The sequence below is a fragment of the Plecotus auritus genome (genome assembly GCF_963455305.1).
Source record: "Plecotus auritus genome assembly, chromosome: 9".
NCBI lineage: Eukaryota > Metazoa > Chordata > Mammalia > Chiroptera > Vespertilionidae > Plecotus > Plecotus auritus.
In genome coordinates, this window is record NC_137783.1 from 2,995,506 (window position 1) to 3,019,108 (window position 23,603).

At 58.0% G+C, this 23,603-nt stretch overlaps 1 protein-coding gene across 7 annotated transcripts in view; it reads right to left on the minus strand.

Moving 5' to 3' along the window:
- Positions 1-22,748, minus strand: part of LOC308234745 ((E2-independent) E3 ubiquitin-conjugating enzyme FATS) — a 114,325-nt gene extending 91,577 nt beyond the window's left edge. For 6 of the 7 annotated variants that reach the window (XR_013959132.1, XR_013959133.1, XR_013959134.1 and 3 more), the window contains exons 1-2: positions 22,027-22,634; positions 10,725-10,895 (exon numbers count right to left, since the gene is read on the minus strand). Coding sequence is in view for 3 of the 7 variants with exons in the window: in XM_080643043.1 (XP_080499169.1) it covers positions 10,725-10,895; positions 22,027-22,266 (411 nt within the window). In the remaining 4 variants the exon portion in view is untranslated. Of the gene's footprint in view, positions 1-10,724; positions 10,896-22,026 lie in introns of all 7 variants that reach the window. The other variant, XM_080643042.1, reaches the window with a different exon arrangement.
- Positions 22,749-23,603: the final 855 nt, after the last annotated feature.

A 23,603-nucleotide genomic window follows, 5' to 3' on the forward strand; every position in this document is an offset into this window, starting at 1 on the left:
CATGGGCACACAGCTGTGCAAACCCTACCATCACCACTGTGCCACCCCTCAGCAGTCACCACTTCCCCTGAGCCTCAGTGACCGAGAGCACTGCACCCGAGGTGGCCGAATGCCCCTGCTCGCAGCCGTGGTCCCAGCTCTGACGCACCCACCATGCTCTAGTGGGAGAGGTGCACACACTTCTGTTCTGCAAAGGAACCTCAACAACCCTTCAGATGGCTACTTGACATAAAATCATTTCATTTACATGGGCAAGCACATCTTTTCATACATGCATACAAATTAAGTAGCACAGGTGGAAAGCCTCACATGAAATATTAACAATATAATTGGATTTCAAAATGCTCCAGGCAATTGGCCTCATGGGAGACAAAAAAGCTGGCCAATGAGAATGCCGCCCAATCCACAGAGCCCAGGTTTCTCCTGATCCTGAGGACGGACGGGAGCCTCCATGTGGGCTGGGAAAGCCCTTCCGCTGGCAGCTGCCAGGCCTGGGGCCTAGACCAGCCTGGCCGGGTCAGATCTGCTCTGGGACGTCAACAGGACCAGGTTGCTAAGAAGCTCTTTGGCTTTTATGTTCTTGGGGTCTCCAGATGTTTATTTGATGTGGTAACTTCAAAGTGCCAAGGTCTAGGTCTTATTTATGTATGTATTTTCAGGGTCTTCCTCAAAGTTGTCATCCGTTAGATGTTGGGTGGGTGAATGGATGAATGGATGCATGCATGCATGATGGATGGATGGATAGATGGATGCATAATGGATGGGTGGATGGATGCATGCATGATGGATGTATGATGGAAGGATGGATGGAAGGATGGATGAATGGATGGATGCATGCATGATGGATGTATGATGGAAGGATGGATGGAAGGATGGATGGATGGATGCATGCATGCATGATGGATGTATGATGGAAGGATGGATGGAAGGATGGATGGATGGATGCATGCATGCATGATGGATGTATGATGGAAGGATGAATGGAAGGATGGGTGGATGGATGGATGGATGGAAGGGTGGTTGGATAAATAGAAGGAAGGAAGGGAAGGAGGGAGGAGGAAAAGGATGAGGGTGAGCGACTGGATGCTCTGGAAGTCACGCTTTCCCGGCTCCTGGTTTTGGAGAACTCCCGCCCCCACACGAGTCCTCTGCCTGCGTTTCAACTGCCACCAGGAACACTGAGCCAAGGGAGGGCGCTGACCTTCCCAGAGGTCAGTCTCCACGATGCGTTTCATTGGCTCCTGCCTCCCCGCACTGAAGCTGCTCAATAATAAGTCATTTGGGGCTGATTTTGCCGAGTGGACAGTTCTGAGTACTTGGCAGTCACCACGCCTGACCGTCTCCTTGGCCACACGACACCCTTTCCTGTCCTCCATCCTGTCCCTGCAGCTTCTTCGAGACCAGGCTCACCTACCGCCCACCGCTCAGCCTCCACTTTGCCCACAGGTGGATCGCAACTTGTGGTCCCTGTCACCGTGGAGAGGCCAAGAGGTGACTGCTTACACGGTGCCCCCACCACCTTGGCAGCTGTCCCCACCGTTTGCCCCTGCGCTACCCCAGGCTCACCCTGGCCCCTGCGGAGACCTCTGATTGGCCCTTGTGCGGACGCTGGGTCTACACAGGGTCCCCGTGCCACACACGCCAGCATTCCCACGGCGACAGCAGGCCAGGCGGGCCCTCCGGCAGTGATTTCTGACGACCCGCTAATGAGGCAAGGCACCTGCTGGACCAGCCTCGGCACCCCCAGACAGGACCCTGCTCCATGCTCCCCGCGTCTCAGTTACCGGGGGAGCGGCGCTCAGACCCCAAAGCTTGCCCGAGGACGTCACTGCGGGAGCTTCCTTCTGCTACCCCCAGCTCTCCTTTAACAGGCAGGTTTTCCTCCGTTTTAGCTACAACTATGATTTGTTCAACTTTCTTTCCTCTTTTTTTTTTAAAAAGTATTTTTTTATCAATTTCAAAGAGGAAAGGAGAGAGAGAGAGAGAGAGAAACAACAGTAATGAAAGAGAATCATGGATTGGCTGCCTCCTGCACGCCCCCTACTGGGGATGGAGCCCACAACCCGGGCATGGGCCCTGACTGGGAATCGAACCCTGACCTCCTGGTTCCTAGGTTGACGCTCAACCCCTGAGCCACGCTGGCCGGGTAACTTTCTTTCTTCTTAATACACAGACGATAGAAACAGCAACTGTCTTTATTTAACCCTCTCAGGGGTGCTCTGAGGCAGACCCTGTCACTGTCCCCATGTTAACACATTTCAATAAGCAGCGGGCCAGGCCGCTTGCACCCGGGGGCCCCTTGCACTCGCCCAGCTGCTGCCGTAATGTGCTCAAAAGAATGTGCTCTGCAGGAACCATCACGGGACCAGCACCAGTGTTTGTACCAAGCTGTGAAGTAAGCGATGGGGACCTAGCCGGTGTGGCTCAGTGGATAGAGCACTGGCCCACGGACTGAAGGGTCCCGGGTACAATTCTGGTCAAGGGCACGTGCCTCGGTTGCAGGCTTCCTGGCCCTGGCTGGGGCGTGTGCAGGAGGCAACCAACCGATGTGTTTCTCTCTCTCTCTCACATCGATGTTTCTCTCCCTCTCCCTTCCACTCTCTCCAAAAAATCAATGGGAACATATCCTTAGCTGAGGATGAACAAGCCAACACAGGGAAGCGATGGGGGTACAGGTCTTCCTGGGTGGGGGCAGGGTGGCTCAGTGTCCTCGTCCCCCGGGGCTCAGTCACAGCACGGCTGCCGGATCAACATGCTGTTCATGCTGGGAATCTGGGCCCTGGGGTGACGGTTGTGGTGAACACTCAGCTCCCCAAACACAGTTCATCCCGGAGTGGCTTTCAGCGTTTGTTCTTTTGTTTATACCCCTTTTCCTTGTTCAACATCTTCCCTTACATGGCCAGCTGGGCGCAAAGGCAACTAAAAAAAAAACAACAAAAAATGCCGCCTCCGCCCTTAGCGGCCCATCCTCTCCACGCCTGGTTAACAGTCTCTCTCCCCACGAGCAGCATCGCACAGCGGGGCCGCGAGAGCTCGGCCCTCCCCGGAAACGCACACGCATTGGAAGGAGCGTGTGACCTCCCACGGTCATTTGTGGGTGTGCGCGTTCTCTCGGGGGTGCTCTTGACATACAGCGAACCAACAAGGAAGCAGAGGCCCATAAACCTCTGACCTTTGAAGCAGCTTAAAACCGCACCAGTATGAACGCACAAGCCCCACGCGGAGCCCCGTGCGGGTGGGGCCTGCGGCTCCGGCCGGCAATGCGGGAGGAGAGAGGCTGGTGACCTCGGAGGAAGCAGACTGAAGACGGAGGGCAGAAGAGAGGGTCGGATCCATTCGGAGCCGGGGAAGCGAGGAAGGAGAAGGGGAGATACACACAGGTCTCGGTGCCTTCCCGCAGGCCTTTCGCTGTCGCGGAGAGGAGCCTGACGCCCGTGCCCACGGCTCTCTAGGCCCACGGGGACCTGGCGCCCGCCCCCCACCAGCACTCACGTCCCGAGAGGTGTGAGTGGCCACCAAAGCCTGGCCCGGGGCTGAGAGCGGCATCCAGGCTTCGCGGCAGCTGGCGGCTGGATGGGGGACAAATGGCTATCCAATGTCTGACCCCGGTCAGGGCACGTGCAAGAAGCAGCCATCGCCTGGCCGGCCGGCTCAGGGGGTGAGCATCGACCTGTGAACCAGCAGGTCACGGTTCCATTCCCGGTCAGGGCACAGGCCCGGGTTGTGGGCTTGATCCCCAGTGGGGGGCGTGCAGGAGGCAGCCGATCCATGATTCTCTCTCATTACGGATGTTTCTCGCTCTCTCTCCCTCTCCCTTCCTCTCTGAAGTCCATATAAATATATATATATATTTTAAATAGAAGCAACCATCTGAGTTCCTCACATCGGGCTGAGGTCCTCTGTCCTCCGTCCTTCTGCCCAGGAGGCAGTGGCCGAGCTCCCGGGGCGCAGGGAGGAAGCAGTTAAACCCGGCAGAGGCACTCCTCACCGACACAAAGCAACACACACGGGAAACGGCAGCCGAGCGCCTGGCTCATTATTTTCCCAATTATTTTTTAAAATTAGGGGATGGAGCAGGTGACGGGCAGAGACGGCGCTGGCGGCAGAGACGCACGCAGGGGGGCAGAGTTGCTTATTGCACGATTTACGGGTGATTGCAGCAAAATGGAGGGTCAGCACCCAGGCGGCCGCTACACAGAATCCAGGAGGGGATGCGGGCATGGCGGTTATTCGGTAGCAAACAAGGACGGTCACACGCTCCCGTGACAAGGCGATGGCCCATTTTCCTCCCAAGATCGCCCCCCGCCGGTAGGCAGGACATACCCCGGGTCCCGACGCCTTGCACAGAAGAATAACGAGAGTCGCCCCAGATGGTTGGGATCAGGGGACAGTGTCAGCCTGCCGACTGAAGGGGCCTGGGTTTGATTCCAGGTCAGGACACGTGCCCAGAGGCAGGCTCAATCCCCAGTGGGGGGCGTGCAGGAGGCAGGGGATCAAGGATTCTCTCTCATCATAGATGTTTCTATTCCTCGCTCCCTCTCCCTTCCGCTCTGAAATCAATAACCCTATATTTAATAATAAAAAACAAAACCAAACAGGTATTGCAGGGACCGTACACAGAGAAGTGCGGTCCCTTCTGCTCCTGGTTCACAGAGAAGCCACACTCACAGACGGCTTCTGGGAGGGAGAGGAAGCAGCTCCCGCCGCCCTGGCGGGATTGGGGAGAGGGGGGCCCTCCGGGAGCCGGGTCCGGGCACGTGCTTTACGGGGCAGCTCCCTGGCTGAGGGCGGGTGACCCGGAAAGGACGCTTGCGAGGCGGCACGGCGCGCTGTTGCACACGCCGGGGGGGCGGGGGGGGGGGAGCAGTTCTCTAGGTTTCCAGGAAACACAATGACTTCATCCCACTCATCGGCCCACCCTTTGGCGCTGCCCCTGGGAGAGGCCGGGCTTCATGGGTGAGGAGGGAGGTGGTCTCCCGCGGACGCACTTCCTTCCGGAGCCCAGTGACCGAGGAGTTAAAAAGCACAAGCGCCTTCACGGAGTCCCTCTCCGCGCACTTCCCACCACGGAGCCCCCAGCAATGGCTTCAGGGGCACCTGTCTCCGACCCTGGTCCAGCCGCCCCTCCGCCGGCTGGTGGCACCGTGCGGGGACAGTGGAGGGACCCCTCTTATACACACAGAATGGGGATGTGGGAGGGGCGGGCTCCCTCTCCCTGATTTTGAAAACGGACGTGAGTTTGGGCCGAAGCAGTCAGCCCTCCAAGGTTTTCCCTCTCTTAGCGATCAGAGCCCGTGAATCACGGGAAACGGACACTCCATGCAGGCCGAGGGGGTCCAGAGGCCTGGCTGGGAGGAGATTGCACCAGGAGAAATCGCCCCCCCTCCCCTGCGCACCCCCGCCCCAGGCCTGGGGTTTCGATGGCCCAGGCAGCGGTGAGTGGCCGCACTGTGCAGAGGGAGGAAGCCAAACCGAAACCCGGGGACGACGCTCACTTCGAAGTCCTTTGGGAGCGCTGAACACCCGCGGATGCAGCTTCTACCGCGGCCCACGGCCACATCAGCGCATTTTAGAGCCGCCCCTGAGGAGACCGGGGCCTGAGCCTCTGTTGTCTAAGAGGGAGGGGGGGGGCCTTTTCAAACGGAGGGCGAGCCAGCCCTGGCCCGTGGTCCCCAGGGCGGCACTCTCCTTCCCACCCCGCCTGTGGGTCCCTTAGGTCGTGTGCCCCCTCCCTCCAGGCCGCGCCCCCTCTCCTGCACTCATTTCATCTGTTCTCATGGTTTCACATGACCCACCTGTAATGAGGACCATACAAGACCTCTGACCCTGCCCTGGCCAGTAGCGTGTTTAGAGCAGCCTTGGGCAAACTACGGCCCCCGGGCCGGATCCGGCTGTTCTATCTGGTTCTCTTGCTCTCCCCTCCGCTCCTTTACTTTGAATTTATATTAGTTCACACAAACACTCCATCCATGCTTTTGTTCCTGCCCTCCGGTCCAGTTTAAGAACCCATTGTGGCCCTCGAGTCAAAAAGTTTGCCCACCCCTGGTTTAGAGCGTCAACTGGCACACTGAAGGGTCTCAGGCTCCATTCCTGGTCAAGGGCGTGCACTTGGGTTGCAGGCTTGATCCTGGCCTGGTCAGGCCCATGCAGGAGGCAACCAATGGATGTGTTCCTCTCGCATCAGTGTTTCTCTCTCTCTCTGTATTTCTCTCTCTCTCTCCTCTCTCTCTCTCTCTCTCTCTCTCTCTCCTTTCCACTCTCTCTAAAAATCAATGGAAAAAGTATCCTCTGGTGAGGACTGAAAAGAAAAAACAAACAAGAAAAGAAAAAAGGTCTGTGACCCTGACCGTCTCCTGGTCGCAGCCCCGAGCTGACACGGAGGGTCGGTGAACTCTCTCCCGCAGTGTCCCAGCCTCACACATTCAGGGTCCTCCCCGACACCACTCCTGGGCCCTGTGAGCCTCCGGGATCCCAGGTTACTCCCCCCCCCCCCCACCTCGTTCGTGTCATCACCTTCTGTCCACCCAGGAACCTCTCGCACGTCTCCCTCATCCCAATCGCCCGAGTCAGTTCCAGCCCCGATGGCTCAGCGCTCTGCCCTGCCCATGCCCAGCCCCACGAGCAGGCTCCTCCGAGAACTCCCCGGGACCAGGCCTCACCCTCGGCCTCCGTCCGTGGCCCATTTGACCCAATTTTAGCAAGAACCCTGCTGGGTCCGTTCCCAGAAAATCCTCCCCCCCGCCCCCCCGAGACCTGATCAGATCCTCGTAGCCACCTATCAGTCCATCGAACCTGAACCCCTCAGCCCGGGGGTTTCCTCTTAGAAGCGGCCCCGACCCCGACCCCCCTGAGCCTCGGCTCTAGTTCCCACTTTTCCTGGTGGTGATCGAGGGGAGCCCCGCCGGTCCCTGCTGCAGGCCCCTGGATAAGCCCTCCCTGGAGAGAACCCCCGACCGCTTTCAGGGCACCCCGAGGCCTTTCTCCTTTAACAAGGGCTGCCTCCTGCCAGGATCCCCAGGCTCGGGGCTGCCTGGCAGGTGTTCATAATCAGGACTTGGAAATACAGATGGATCTAAGGAGAAAGGGAGACGGGACAGAAGGAGGGAGGGAGGGAGGGAGGGAGGGAGGGAGGGAGGGAGGGAGACAGGGAGGGAGGGAGGGAGGGAGGGAGGGAGGGAGGGAAGGGGGCCAGGAGGCAGGTGCCTCCCTGCTGCTCGCACAGGCGCGCTTGGGTGCCTTCAGCAGCCCTGACACGAACCCCCGGCCTCGGGCTGCAGGCACTCGGTTTCTGAGCCATTAACCGGCTAAGTGCCTTGTGCGCGCCCCCGTGGAAGTGCCCGATGAGGCCCCCTTTGAGCTGGGCTAGATGTACAAAAAGAGACCCCCCGTGTCCACATGGAGTCGCCGGGGCAGGCTGTTCCAGAGGCGCCTGCGTGCTCCGAGGGGGCAGGAGGCCAGACCCGCTGCTGAGCCCTGAGGCCGTGCTCACACCAGCAGCAGCGACTCTGTCCTCGCCGCACGCAGCTCCCGGCTGGGGTTCAAGGGTCCAGACTCGGGGTCAGGTCAGTCGCTGTGGAAGAACCAGCCAGAAGCCTCGCTGGGGCTGACTGTCCGTTCCAGGGAGGGACCCGGTCCCTGAGATCAGGCGGAGCCAGGGTCATGGTGAGAGAAGCTGTAATTGCCTCACACTCACACGCCTACACGTGTACACACACATACACACACATACACACACACACACGTAGTTATAGACACCAACTGACCTGCCACACTGACAAAGTAACACTACAACGAGGATTAAAAACGAAATTTGCTTCATGAAAACATTCTCCTAAAACCTACTTTGCCAGAGTGTCTGAGGGGATCTACCCTATCAGCCCGGCAGTCCTATTACAGTCCCAGCCAAACATCTGGCCGAAACCCCGGTCATTTCTCTCGCGAAAGAAAGAAGAAGAAAAGCTTGTTTTCACCTCATTTAAGTTAACAAACTTCATAAGAGCGATGGCGGTAACCACCCCACACAGTGTTTTTACAGTTTAGTGGCCATGGATTGAAGCTTCATAAAAAGTGATTTATGGAGGCACCGACACCATGCCCATATTTTAATTGCACCCGCTCCGATCTGAGCGGATTCCACGTTCGTCCCATTACTCATTCCCGGCGCACGCACCGCCCGCCGCCCCGGCCCGCACCCTCCGCAACCCGCGCCCGTCACAGGCGCTGCCGAGGCCGCCGGGTTCCTTTGGTGGCCTGGGCTCCCCCGACGTGGCGGGCCTAAAAGCCGTGAGCTCCGCCGGAGCCCCGAGCTCTCCTCTCCTGTCCGAGGCGCACGAGGCTCATTGCGTCATTCACAGAAACAAAGCCCAGGGCAGGGGTGGGCAAACTTTTTGACTCGAGGGCCACCATGGGTTCTTAAACTGGACCGGAGGGCCGGAACCAAAGCATGGATGGAGTGTTTGTGTGAACTAATATAAATTCAGAGTAAAGGAGCGGAGGGGAGAGCAAGAGAACCGGATAGAACAGCCGGATCCGGCCCGCGGGCCGTCGTTTGCCCACGGCTGGCCCAGAGGGTGCGCGCGCCCCGAACTCTCCAGGCGATGGAAAGACTCCCGTTTCCCTCCCAGGCAGAGGGGTCCGGAGGCTGAGAAGAGCCGCTGTGGACCCGGAGGTAAACAGAACCCTGCCCGTCTTACGTTTTCACTCGCCAGGGATGTCACCTCCAGGAAAGAAGGCACGTTATTCTTTTTATAAAATCAGGAAGCAGCCCCAGCCCGCCCCGTCCTCCCAGCAAGGACTGTGGGTGGTAATGAACACTCATTCCCAGGGTCTCCTGGGCTCGCTCGGCCGAGGCGTGCAGGGCAGGTTCCTGGTCGTTTTTAAATCCACAGCGAGGCCGGCAGGGAGGGAGACGCCGCAGCCAGCTCCGCGGATTTTGCGGGTCGGCCCAAGCATCCCGCCTCACGTTTCCTTCCCGCCCCGTCGGAGCGCTGGATGGCTCTGAGTTAAACCTGGACATTCGGTAGATGTCGATACATCGGTTAACCACGAGGACTCCGGTCTCAGGGGTCGCGGTGGAGACGCCGCGGAGGCGAGGAACGCAGGCCGCGTGCCCTGCTGTCTGCACGCGGGATGATCACGCGAGGGCAGAGGCTGCTGTTGTTTGCGCCAGAGGCTGTGCCCGGAGGTCGGAGCGTGGTAGATACAGTAACACGAGAGCCTTCCGTTTACAAGAAACTGCTTCACAAGAGAGCGCCCGGTCCTCTCCAGACCGCCCAGGCCCTGCCTTCATCGCTGGGCCCTGAGGACCACACACGCTCCCATTGATGATGTGCCTTCTGTTGGCCGACGCGCCCTCCCGGACACCCGCGGGCCCGCCCTGGGCACCCACCCCTGCCCGGCGGTGCTGAAACCCACACAGTTGGGAAAGCGAAGTTTTCCTGGCGGAGTCGGTAGGAAATGAATCTGACACAAACCCTTCCTCGACGGCCCGGTGGCTGCTTCTATGTCAATGGATGCCGGTAAGTGTGAATATTCATACGTGTAACCGCGACAGCATCCGTGAGCTTCCCTGCAGGGTGCCTGTCCGACCCCCTGGGAATGCCCGCAATGCCACCTTTCTGAAACAAAATTAAGAAGCCGTGCTTGAACCACGCTTGGCCCCACGAGTTCTGGGTGGAGAACGGTGGCTGCGCGCTGCAGATAGTAAAGGGACTGACCAGCCTTGGGGTTGGGGTGTTCCAGACAGCCCCTCACCAGCCCCGCAGGACAGGCCTTCTCTCCGCCTTTTACGGACAAGGATGCTGGGAGGGGAGGCAGGGTTTCCCCTAGTGACAGAGCTGCTGAATGCCAGGGCCAAGGTCCTGTCCCCCTAGAAAGCATGTTCTCAGCATCCCCCACGTTAGTCTCTCCATGTGTGTGCGTGTGCATGTGTGTATGGATGTTAGTGTGTGCGCATGTGTGTGTCTGCATGTGCGTGTGTTTGTGGTGTTGGCATGCATGTGCGCATGCGTGTCTGCAGGGTGGTAGAGGTAACAGTGAGAGGTGGCTCCCGGGCTCCGAAAAGCACGGAGCGCGTAGAGCAGGGTCTGAAGCGTTCCAGGCCCTAGGAAAGCCGTGAGGAGGAAACAGGGTTTCCCGGGCTTCCCTCGGCCCCTTTGGACACAGAATCACGAAGAATCCAGAGGAGAGAGTCCGCACCCGCCCGGGCCCCACGTGCAAGGGCGCGTTTGGCTGGGCCTTCTCTCTGGGATAAGGGTAGGCGCGCTGGCGTTAGCCGGCAGGGAGGCAGGGAAGAGGGCCAGGTGTTTTCAGCATGCCAGGGCCTCCTCGGGGGGTGGGGACGCTGGAGGCCCCACTAGACGGCAGAGAGCAAGCCGTGGGGTGGATGACCCAGGCCGGACTGCCGCTGGGTCAGCGTGGCCTCTGTCGGGGCGGGGGCCCCCTCTCCACGGCTCATCCAGGGCACAAGAGGGCTCCGTCGGCATCGCCTGTGTCCAACCCTCTGACCCCCCCTCTGCAGCAGGATTCGCGTCAGAGCCTTCATGGATCCGCCGTGGATTCTCTGGTCAGGGCGACGTGGCACCTGTGAAAACTCAAAGCCGAGGTCTCTCCGTCCGCCCGGCCTCCTCTTCATGCTCTGGCTCCTCATGGTACGTCTGCCTCCACGTCTCCTAATCGAGAGTAAATCAGCATGGAGCACGTTAGATTTTCATTTAGATTCTCACCGGCCTTTCATGACGGAGATCATATCCTCTCTCGGGTGGCGAATGGCAGGACTGTTCCCTCGTCAGGCTCCGAAGGAAGACCGCCTTCTGGGGGCTCCTTGCTTTCTCCTTCGCGATGTAGTCGCGGGTGGGGCCTGGCGGGATGCTGACTTGACAACGAGGCAGGTCGGGCTGGAAAGAGGACGTGTTATTCTGAGGGTGTGTCCTCGGGCGAGACGCAGGTGGGGGGACGGCCTCTGGGTGCCTCAGGAGAGGGGTCCAGGGAGAGCTCAGCAGGGCGACCCCAGCCCTGCCTGTTGGCAGAGATGAGTGAGAGCGGCCACGAGGACGCCCTGGGCTGGAGATGTCTGTGCGAACGTCAGGCGGTGGGGGGAAGGACCCGGGGCGAGGCTGTTCGCTACCCTGCTCACGGTCCATGGAGCAGAACCATTCTGTACGTCAAAGCCCCCGCCTCCTTCAGTGTTCCCTTCGGCAGATTTCTTTCGTTTCCTGTCATCTTCTCCATCTTGAAAACGGAGCTGATAGCCGAAACCGGTGTGGCTCAGTGGATAGACCGTCGGCCTGCGGACTGAAGGGTCCCAGGTTCGATTCCGGTCAAGGCATGTACCTTGGTTGCGGGCACATCCCTGGTGGGGGGTGTGCAGGAGGCAGCTGATCGGTGTTTCTCTCTCATCGATGTTTCTAACTCTCTATTCCTCTCCCTTCCTCTCTGTAAAAAATCAATAAAATATATTTAAAAAAAAGAAAAAAAGAAAGAAAACGGAGCTGATGATGCTAAAAACGGACTCCGTTCCTTGTGCCCGATGGAAACCCCTCTCTCCCGCCGTAACCGTTTGCTGCCGCTGCCTCCTGTCCCTCGGTGAGAGCCCCAATCTGCTTGACATCCTTTCCAATGGAACTCGGCCCCTCCGACTTCGGAACACGGGAGTGAGGCCTGCGAATCCGATCACCCACTCAGCCCACCAGCTTTTCATCCGGTGGCTGCGGCTCTTCTCCTTTCAGAGGCACAGAGGCAGGGAGACAAAAGGACGCGGTACTTCCTGTTCCCCGGCTCCCTGTGCACGGGGCGCGCCGTCCTGCCCCGGGCCAGCAGGGAAAGGCCTTCTATCTCACGCTGCTGGTTGCTTCGGCAACGCCTTTATCCACCCGGAGAGCAATGGAGAAGGAGCCTGTCTCACAGCCGCCTTTCACGCCTCCCCACAACGAGGAGGAAGGGCAGCTTCTACGTAGGGAGCGATCACAGGCCCGCACGGCTTTGGAACAGAATCACGGTAAGACCCACGTTGTAGGGAGCTCACGATGGTCCAGGCACCGCGTCATCTCCATGGCAACCCGAGGAGGTACCACTATCCCCCATTCTAAAGGAAGGGAACGTTATTCTTGCTATTGGTGTTAGTAATACCATCAACCATAACAGGGTAAACTCCTGTGTGTGACAGCTCTTCCCGTGAGCCACGCAGTGCCAACTTCCCTCCGTCCACCACGCTATTCACCCCCCACACCCGCCCGGGCGAAGGGACTCTTTTTACTCTCTTTGTGTATGAGGCAGCAGTGCCGGGTCAGAATCGCTGAACCGCAGTCAGATGAAAACGCAAGTCCGCCTGAATCGGGCCCGAGGCCTCCCTCCTCCGCGGTCTCAGTACAACACCGACTGCTTGTTTAGATGCCAAACGCAGTCACAGCAACTCACCACGGTCTCAAACCCACACACTGAGCCTTCACCTACGGGACATGCCGGACCCGTAACACTCAGTGGCAAAGAGCAGATCTGCGGCTGCCAGGGGCTGGGCGGGGGCGGTGGGGGGGGAGGAGCCTGGGTATAAAGGGCTCAGAACTTTCTGGGCAGGTAGGACACCTACATCGTGACTCGGTTCTGATTACGGGACTGCACACATTTGTCAAAGCAAAATGAACTGTACACTTAGAAAACGTATGAGTATTATGTATGGGAATGATGCCTTACAAGGCTGACTTTTTTTTGTTAATCCTCACCTGAGGGTATTTTTCCATTGCTTTTCCCAGAGAGTGGAAGGGAGGGAGGGAGGGAGGGGGAGAGTTGGGGGGAGAGAGAGAGAGAGGAGAGAGAAACATCAATGTGAGAGAGAGACATCAGCTGGCTGTCTCCCGCACGGGCCCCAGGATCCCAGCATCTGAGGGGAGAGCTGTCTGAGGCGCGTAGAGCACAGGCGCCTGCGGGACCCCGGCGGGGCCGGGACTCAGAAGGGCCACACCCTGGGCTGTGTCGCCATCGGGTTTTTTTTATTGTGGCAACACATACGTAACATACATCTGCCATGTTCAGAGTACAGCTCAGTGAGACTCACGGAGCATTCACACCCATCCCCACCATCGTCCAGAGCTCTCACCCTGAGACTGAAACTATACCTACTACACACTGACTCCCGCCCTGCACCTCCTCACCCTGCACCTCCTCCCCCTCCCCCTCCTCACCCCTCACCCCTCCCCCTCCTCCCCCTCCCCCTCCTCACCCCTCACCCCTCCCCCTCCTCACCCCTCACCCCTCCCCCTCCTCCCCCTCCCCCTCCTTACCCCTTCCCCTCCTCACCCTCCTTCCCCCCTCCCCCCTCACCCTCCTCGCCCTGTACCTCCTCACCCTGCAGCTCCTCCCCCCTCCCCCTCCCCCTCTTCCCCCTCCCCCTCCTCACCCCTCCACCTCCTCACCCCTCCACCTCCTCACCCCTCCACCTCCTCCTCCTCCACCCCCTCCCCCTCCACCCCCCTCCACCTCCACCCCCTCCACCTCCACCTCCTCCACCTCCACCTCCTCACCCCTCCACCTCCTCACCCTCCACCTCCTCCCCCTCACCCTGTACCTCCTCACCCTCCACCTCCTCCCCCTCCACCTCCTCACGCTGCACCTCCTCCCCCTGTACCTCCTCACCCCCTCCTCCCCTCCCCCTCCCCCTCCCCACCCCTCCACCTCCTCCCCCTGCCCCTGCCCCTGGCAGCACCATCTCCTTCCTGTCTCTCTGGATTTAGTGTAAGGATCTCATAAAAATGGAGTCAAATCCCACGCATCCTTTGTGACCAGCTTATCAGTAGGATGTCACCAAGGCTCGTCCATGCTGCAGGGAGGGGCCTTTTCACACTGACCGTGCCCTCTGATGACCACGAGTTCTTCGCTCTGATGAGTCCGCTTTATCCATTCTTCTCTTTTGTGGCCTGTGATTTGGGTATCACTATCTTGAACTTTTTAAAAATATGTCTTTATTGATTTCAGAGAAAGGAAGGGAGAGAGAGACATCAATGTGAGAAACAGCGATTGGCTGCCTCTTGCAAGCCCCCTACTGGGCATCGAGCCTGCCCCCCGGGAATCGAACTCACAGGTGAATGCTCCACCATTGAGCACACTGGCTGGGCACATCTTGAGCTTTTGAACGTGCTCTTTGGCCTCTGTTGGGTACGTGAAGTCCCGGGGACAGCAGGCTGTGCTCCTGAGCAGACACGTGCAGTGTACATGTCTGAGGAGCCGGCACATCCGGAGCTCGTGAGCGAGGACGTGAGCATGTGTTGCTGAAGTCATGAGTGCTGTGACCTGTGTCCGTAGCCGGACCGGAGGCATCTGGGGCCCCAGCAGGGGAGCCCCTGGGGGCCGACCCCCCCCCCCCCCCGCCCACCGACGGGCTGCAGGCTGCTCTGCTGGCAGGTGGCTTCTAGTCGTCCATGCAGCATGGCGAGCGCCTTGCTGTCGACTTGAAGACAGTAACTCCCCGCCAGTCCTCAGCCCTGTTTGTTTCTCTGAAACATTTCTATTCTGAAATGCTGGTGCTTGTCAGGTGCATGTTCTGGGAGCGGTCTCCAAGTCCCTTCTGGATGGAGGAACAATATAAATTAGACGCACAGAGAGGAAATGGACCAACTTCTCCATTTGGGATGTCACTGATGAAGGGGATAAAACGGTCCTAGCCGGCGTGGCACAGTGGATAGACCGTTGGCCTGCAGATCAAAGGGATGCGGGTTCAATTCCAGTCAAGGGCATGTACCTTGGTTGCAGGCTCCTCCCCAGCCCGGGCCCTGCTCAGAGCACGTGCAGGAGGCAACCAATTAATGTGCTTCTCTCACATCGATGTTGCTCTCTGTCTTTTTTTTTTAATATATATATATTTTATTGATTTTTTACAGAGAGGAAGGGAGAGGGATAGAGAGTTAGAAACATTGATGAGAGAGAAACATCCATCAGCTGCCTCCTGCACACCTCCCACTGGGGATGTGCCCGCAACCAAGGTACATGCCCTTGACCGGAATCGAACCTGCGATTTTCAGTCCGCAGGCCGACGCTCTATCCACTGAGCCACACCGGTTAGGGCACTCTCTGTCTTTTCCTCTCTCTCCCTGAAAATCAATAGAAAAAATATCCCCAAGTGAAGATTAACAACAACAACAAAAAGTGGGAGGAACAAAATGAGCGACCTCCATTCAGGACCTTCCCTGGGGAGAACTAGAGCTGATGTTCGTCTGTCTGCTTGTCAATCCCTGGAAAATGAGTGGCTCTTTGTGGGACCCTAAGGTAAGCATCGAATCGGAAGATGTCTTACATCTACGATGTCATAACCGCCATTCACCCGGGCCTCGCGTTTTTATCCAAAAACACACTTCAGGTACTTTTGTTCATTCATTCATTCATTCATTCACTCCTCCATCTATCCACCCAGTGTTTCCTGAGGGCTGGCCTGGTGCTGGGGGCACAGCGGTGAGCTAGAGCAGAAACTAGGGACACTGTTCATCATGACACTCGCAAAGGCGCCAGCCCCCGTGCCTTCAAGTCCTTTCATTTCCTTTTCTGCGAAGATACGAACACTTAAAATATACTAGAGGCCCGATGCATGAAATCTGTGCACCCTGCACCTCCTCCCCTTCCACCTCCTCCCCCCTGCACCTCCCCTCTGCACCTCCTCCCCCTCCACCTCCTCCCCCCTGCACCTCCCCCCTGCACCTCCTCCCCCTCCTTGGCCCCCGCTTCATCTGGAAGGTCATCTGGTCTAATTAGCATATATTTTTTTTAATATATATTTTATTGATTTTTTACAGAGAGGAAGGGAGAGGGATAGAGAGTCAGAAACATCGATGAGAGAGAAACATCGATCAGTTGCCTCCTGCACACCTCCTACTGGGGATGTGCCCGCAACCAAGGTACATGCCCTTGACCGGAATCGAACCTGGGACCCTTCAGTCCGCAGGCCGACGCTCTATCCACTGAGCCAAACCGGTTAGGGCCTAATTAGCATATTATGCTTTTATTATTACAGACTGTGGTTGGCAGAAGACCCAGATGGCCCCCAAGATTCTCACCCCTTGGTGCCCACGTCCTAGATGTTCTCTATCCTCGGAGTGCGAGCAGAACGGGTCAACATGATGGACTGTCACTTCCACAATCAAACTCTGTTATGTGGCACAGGAGTTTTTAAGGTTGATGTCATTAAGGTTGCTAATCAGTTGATGCTGAGTCACTCCAAAGGGAGGCTATCCCAGCTGGGCCTGCCCTGATCAGGTGTGTCTTTAAGAAGGAGTCAGACTGATTCAGCAGCAGAGACTAACCTGCCATCCTTGAAAAAGCAGCCCGGCCGGCATGGCTCCGTGGCTGAGCATCAACCTGTGAACCAGGAAGTCACAGTTTGATTCCCGGTCAGGGTGCATGCCAGGGTTGCAGGCTCGATAGGGGGGGGGGTTGCAGGAGGCAGCTGATCAATGAATCTCTCTCATCATTAATGTCTCTCTCTCTCTCCCTCTTCCTTCCTCTCTGACATCAATACAAATTTATTTAAAAAGAAATAACAAACAGACGCAATGTAAACTGCCCGGGGCTGCACCCACGTGGCAAGGCCCTGAGGAGCTCAAGGAGCTGAGAGTGCTGGCTGACAGGCGTCCAGGATGTAGGGATCGTGTCCTGTGACCACCGGGGCCTGCGGAGAGCCTGGGCAGCAAGAAGGGAGGGTGGTGGGAACCCACATGAGACCTAGGAACGGAGGGGGCGCGTAGGGAGAGGGCCACGGGGAGGAGAGGGCCACGGGGAGGAAAGGCACCTGGAGTGGAAAGAGAAAGTCACAGGGCACCGTGCCTCTCGCCACTGGACTCGGGCACAGTTGACCTCCCCTCTGAAGGCCCCTGGGTCCCAGCTGCTTCCCCGCCACCCCACCCTGCCAGCTCCAGGCAGGCAGCACAGCCTCCGAGGAGGACCTGACTAACGTGGATCCTCCTGCCGCTGCTCACGGGGCCCCTGGGCCACCCCCCACCCCGACCTCTGTGCCTCACAGACGTTTCTCTTTGGAGACAGGGCTCATGTGCCTGACACAGCTGCGGCGATGAATGGGGCCATTCAGGGATCCTCCGGCACCGGTCCCTCCGTGCCAGCCCCGCCTCCCACTGGCCGGCACTCGGCGCCCGGCCCTGGCACGGCCCTCTCTGCCCTGCCTCCTCGCCCGTGACCTTCATCCCGGCCGCGTTAACACGGGCGCACACACGGCTTCTCTGTCATTTTCTCCTGGTGCACGCGGTTCGAAAATATTAGCCTGGAACTTCCAGATCGGGGCGTCAGGCCCGCACAGAATCAACAACAACAAAATATATATATATATACATTTTTTTTAAAAGAAAAAGCAAACACAATCACCGAGTTTTCACGTTAAAAACCTGGGTCTCTGGACCTCACCCTTCCCAGGGCTCGGTGTTCTTAAAATGTTCCCCTGAGGGTTCCAGAGGCCACTCCAGCGTGAGGGCCACCTAATCCTCTACGAGGCGTCAAACCCCGTGGAGCCCCTCCCAGCTCTTCCGAGCGAGATGCGGCCACAGGAACTGCCGCGGGGCCTCAGGCAGGCCTGCGACGCGGATGAGCTCACGTCCTCCGTGTCCTCCTGTCGAAGGTCGGATTTGCTGACGATGGGAGGGGGGTGCTGTGCTTCCATTCGGGGCCATTTCGGCGACTGATCTGGGGAGTCCCTGGCTGCTGGGCGAGGGCCGTCCTGGGCACCGTAGGGTAGCCAGCAGCATCCCTGGCCTCCGCCCAGCCGGTACCAGTAGCATCTTCCCCGAAACTGTCAAACCCAAAATGCCTCCGGACATTCTCAAACCTCCCCCGGGCCGGGGGGAGCCACCCCTGACCGAGACCCACTGCCCCTGACAAACATCCGCTGAGAAGCCTCAAGGGACCCCCCGCCCCCCCCCCCCCCCCCCCCCGTTTGCAAGCCCCAGCCTCCTGCTTGCGTAGAGGTCCAGGCTCACGGAGGACACAGCACACACCTGCCCTGCTCTGTGACCTGGGCTGGGCTCCATCCCATGTACTTTTCAAGTTTGCCCCGAGGAAACAAATGTCCATCAGCAGACGGACCAACTAACCCCAGTGCAGCCCCGTTCAGCCTCGAAAAAGGGAAGGACCTTGGATGGAAACGGGGGACCCTCTCCTGAGCGAAACAAGCCCTCACAGAGGGCACCACCGCAGGCTGCCACCTACGTGAGGGATCCGGACTAGCTGAATTCCTAGACGCAGAGAACGGCACGGCGGCTGCCGGGCCGGGGCCTGGGGGTGGGACCCGTGGCTCCGAGGGTACAAAGCTTCGGCGGCGCCAGAGGGGTAGGTGGTCGCGGTCGCTGTAAGTGCGGCGCCCATGGTAACGGCATGCCGTGTGCGCTTCAGAAGATGCCACCAGGGTGTCCCAAAGTCACGCAGAAAGCGCCCCACAGGAGCGCACAAGGCCCCGTGAGAGCTGATGGGTACGTTCGGTCCCTGGATTGTGGGGACGGTGCATCTGTGTGCTCACGGCCCAAGCTCATCAGCATGCACACGTTAACTATGGGCAATGTTTGTACATAGAAAACTAAACCGAAGTCCACCCGGATTCGTACCTTCAGCCAGAATTGAGCACCGCCAGCTAAATCCAGACACAAAACCACCACAGAAAGGTGAGGAGGAAGGAGAGAGGAAAACGGGGGAAGCGTTGAGAAACCTCGAGAGGCGTGGCCCAATGGCAATGACCAAACAGAGTGGCTCGTCTCCTCTTAGGAACCGTCGGCTCTCGGGAGACGGATGGGCAGCCTTGGCTGCACGCCCCCGCCCGCGCCTGTCCTCAGAAAGGTCTCCACCGTCAACCAGGAGATGCCAACTCCCATTCCTGGCCAACGCATCTCAGTGCCACGTGGTTCTCCGTCCGCAGGTCCGCGAGGTCGTCCACGCTCTGCTTCCCGGGAGTCCCAGGGCGCGGCCCGGCTCCCAGCCTTGACAGCGGCGAGCACGCCAACACGGGTCCCTCCCAGCCCCTTCCGGCTACTTGGATGTCTGACACCTACCAGCATGTGGGCAGGGGTAGGAGGCCCTCATGCTGTTGGTAACGGTGGGGGGCATTTGGGGACCAGCAGGGATCCAGGCTCTGCAAATGGGCGACCCCCGGTGGCCCTCGCCACTCTCGGCGTCCCACCCTCGGCGTCCCACCTCTGCACAACAGGTCAGCTCCTCTTTTCTAGAAAAGGACAGTTTCAGCCCCGGCTGGTTTGGCTCAGTGGGTAGAGTGTGGGCCTGCAGGTTGATGGGTCGCGGGTTCAATTCCCGGTCAAGGGCATGTACCTCGGTTGCAGGCTCCATCCCCGGAGGCAACCAATCAATGTGTCTCTCTCACATCAATGTATTTTTCTCTCTGTGTCTCTCACGCCCTTCCACTCTCTCAAATTCACTGGGAAAATATCCGTGGGTGAGGATTCACAACAACAACAAGAGGACCGCGTCGGTAAGAGAAGGCGTGTGGCCGGGCCGGCAGAGTTAGGCAGGGTCGCTGCTCGTCTCCGATAAGAGGCAGCAGCTCCAAGCGCCGACACGGCTCCGGACCAACGCCACGGCTTTGGAAAAATGCCGCCTCAGACCTTAAACTCAGCGCAAGCAGCCTGGAGGTCCTCCTGGGCAGGACTTGGAATCCCTATGTTTTTACAGAAATGAACGCTCCCCGGTCACGTGGGCGGGAGGAGCAGCCGTGTCTTTCATTACACTCCCCTGTGCACTGGAGCCCGCCCGGGGCTGGGATCTCTTCCCCCCCCCTCCAGCTCTTTATGGGCAAAGCCCCGCCGGTGAGCCAATGGCCCTGGAGCCGGCGAGACCGCAGGGGCCACCGGGCCACGGCCAACAGGCCCCGGGCTGCGCACTGGCCTCGCTCATCCGTTCGGCGTGGAGGCTGAGCCGGGAAGTGGCCTTTCTCCTGGTTTCCTAATCGAAATGGTGCCGTCCTGGCCCCGTGGGAAGGATCCGAACGGTTCGGCGCGTGGGGAATATTTTAGGGTCTGCAGGAATGCTTAGATTCTGAAGCGAGCTGGGGACTCGGAGGGACGGGTCCGCTCTGATGGTTTTCAAGGTTGACCTGCCCTTGAGCGGGTGATGCGGGCCCTGCCTGGACCACTTCTCCAATCACAGTGAGGACCCTCCAGCTGACCCACCTGATGGGTGCGGGAGGGTCTGGGACCCACTCCCACTTTACCATAAGACTTGAGACTCCAGGTCCCATTCAGGCAGCAGGCACGCAGCCTCTGCAGCTGGCTGTAACTGGTAACGCAGCGGCGGAAGGCGGCGGGCGGGAGGAGGGGGGGGGGGGGGAGCGGGGCCTGGGGCAGGCCAGGGAAAGAGGTTACAAAAAAAATTGTAGCCGTGACGGTCATGATGAAGTTTTTTACAACCTCCTGCAAAGATGATTATTACTTTTTTTTACCACACTATTATCTTCAATGTTACTCTAGGAATAAATGAAGTTTTGTGCATGAAAAATAAAAAAATGGGGACACAGAGCTACTGTGTGCCCTTTGGGGTTTAAAAGGTCGCCATGAGCACCTCTGCCAAGTGCAAGAGCATGCAACCCCACAAGTCCTTCTCCCCCCAGGACCGAGCACCCCGCAGGGAGACCCACACAATAACGTTCGGTCCCCACCTGCTAACTAACGACGTGGCAAGAACCACATCTCTGGCTGCTTTCCAACATGTTCTAAGTGCACACCTTCAGCCCTGGCTCACGGGCCACGGACAACTACCACTGGACTGAAGAACGCCCCCACTGCCATGGCCTTCCCCCTCCCACCCCCACCCCCCACCGCTGCTGTGAGCATGGAAATTCACAGTCCCGGGCTCGGGCCGGAGGAGCCGGCCTCGCACCCGGCCGAGCGGGTTCTCGGATTGCCCTGGAGGAAGGAAGCCAGCGTGGGGAACAAAAGGCCGGAGCAGGTGCCAGCATTCACGGGGCCCCGTGATAAGAGCATCGATATGCAGAAAGGTCCCCTTTTCATAAAACATGAGCAATTTGCATGCTGCGTTTTTCAAAAGAGATGGGTAAGGGAGTACGCGGGAGTCAATTACAATGTCATTCATAATGTATCCGGCGCAATGAGGAGCGATCAGATTTCATGCGTGTTTACGTTCGGAACGATCGCTGCCGCGGGCTCATGCCGGCTGCAGAATGCAAATGTGCTTCGGGGGAATCTGTGTCCCTCGTTTCGACATTCGAAATCCCCAAGGTTCCTTCTCTCCCCCAGAGGCAGCCTCTGCTTGAAAACCGGAGCTCCCCTCACACATAAAAGACCCTTCTCAGAGGCCGAACTGAATCCGTCCTAGTTCACCTCCATCAGGCCCTGCCTGTCCTGCTGCCGACCACATCCGGAAACAGATAGGAATTTGTTTTTAAAGACAGATGATTGCACGTGTATAGCACCCAGAATACACTGAGTGGCCAGATTAGGATCATCTCTGAACACATAATAATCTATGCAAATTGTCCCCTCGGCCAGGAGTTCGACCAGCAGGCAACCACCCATGTCCCCTCCCCCTGGCCAGGCTGGCCGGACCCCACCCAAGCACGAATTCATGCACCGGGCCCCTCGTGTGTGTGTGTATATATATATATATATATATATATATATATATATATATATATACACACACACACTGAGTTGCCAGTGGCCAGATTATTATGCGTACAGAGGTCATAATAATCTGGCCACTCAGCGTATGTAACTCACAGAAACGTGCTGCGTCGCTACATGGGGACACAAAGTGTCTGACTCCTTGGAGCACTGATACATGTTTGCAAACGCAGGCATGTGTCACGTACAGACCCCATCCATCCCGTGTGCTTCTCCCCACCCCGTAGCTCAAAACCTGAAATGTCTTTTCCAAGCCCCTGGGGGGAAACCCCACACAAATGACGACGTAATTAGCGCAGACGGAGCATCTGACCTGTCCGTCTGCTGAACACCCCTCCCCCTCCCCCCGCCGTGTCCCCGGACGAGGCCTGTGCCCCCCGCGCCCCGCCCAGGCCCGCGGTACCTCGTAGCTGCCGGCGCTCCTCTCGGCTGGCTTCAGGCCGTGGTACAGGCGGAGGATGCACACTTTGGCTCTTCTCTGGGAGGGAAACCAGTTGCTCTTCACGAAATCCATGACCATCACATGGTTTTTCAACCCTGTGCTGAAGGCTTTGATCTGGAAGGCCCGGCGCCCGGCGGTTTCCGCGCGGCGGGCAGCAGACCCGAGCGGGCGGGCTCCTGCAGGGATTCCAGGGTGCTGCATGACACGCGCAATCTTGTGACTCCGGCTCGCCAGCCCGGCAGACACAATTTTCTTTGTTTCACGCGGGTATTGAGCGCGGCAGGAGGGACCGGGGACGTGCCCCGACGCCGACCTGCCCCGGTGTTTCCCAGCTCCCGGCTCCCTGTCCCCATACCCCCGCTGCCCCGGGGGCAGGTGTGTGCCCGGGACGCTTTGGGGTGACCTTTACGGGCCATAAAGAGACGCCTGTGCTCCCGCCTGCGTTCCCCGGCCGCCTGAAGTCTTCTCGGATTTCAGGCGCATTTCCCCGGGTCCCTGCGCTCACATCCTGAACGCACCATCCGCCCGGTGACCGTGAGGCTGCGTGTGTCCGGCTCAGGCCCCCTCCAACCCCCATAAAAGATTGACAGGACGCCGGGCCGAGGAGCCACAAGTGGCCGTGGCTGCCTCTCAGCTCCGGCTCTTTCGTGCCAGGGCCGGGAGAGAGCAGCTGCTCCGGCCGCACAAAGGGTGACCTCAGCCCGGGGAGATAAGAGACCCGTTCACGTGACAAGGAGAACTTGGGCTCCACGCGGCGCCAGCGGCCAGGGGCCTAGTCCAGGGGTGGGCAAACTTTTTGACTCGAGGGCCACCATGGGCTCTTAAACTGGACCGGAGGGCCGGAACAAAAGCATGGATGGAGTGTTTGTGGGAACTAATATAAATTCAAAGTAAACATCATTACATAAAAGGGTACGGTCTTTTTTTTTTTATTTCAATAGTTTTATTCATTTCAAACATTTTAACAAGAAGAATGTAAACACTAATTATTATAATTTGAAACTTCAAAAAATGGAGGAATCATAGCACAATAACATACCTTATATTGAAGATGGCAAAGGCAAAATAAAATTGCCTAACAAAGGAAAGGTACAAATTAAACTTAAATATAATAAAATAATTTAAAACTAAAACAAATAGAAAAGAACAAAATGTGTAAACAGTAAATTAAACATTTTCTTTAGTGCAACTTCCAAATGATGCCCGGGACGTCGATGTAGATGGGAATGTAGACTGGGTTGAAAGGTTTTTGGTCTTTAAAACATCAGCTTCAGTGGGAACAGTGTTGTGGGTCTCCTTTTTAGCTAATGCTCTGATACTGTGCTCTCCAGGGGCGTGTCTCCCTACATCACCACGATAACGTGTCTCCGCATTCCCAGGGTGATGTCGGGGGACGCGTCCGCGGGCATTCCAAGGAGCCTCTGGAAGATGGAGAGGTTGTTCCTTCTACTGAATGGGGATATAAATCCGCCCGCTCAGAAGAAGGAGCTGCGGCCGTGTTTCCCGACGTTGCCATGTTAACACTGCTGCTGGTGAAG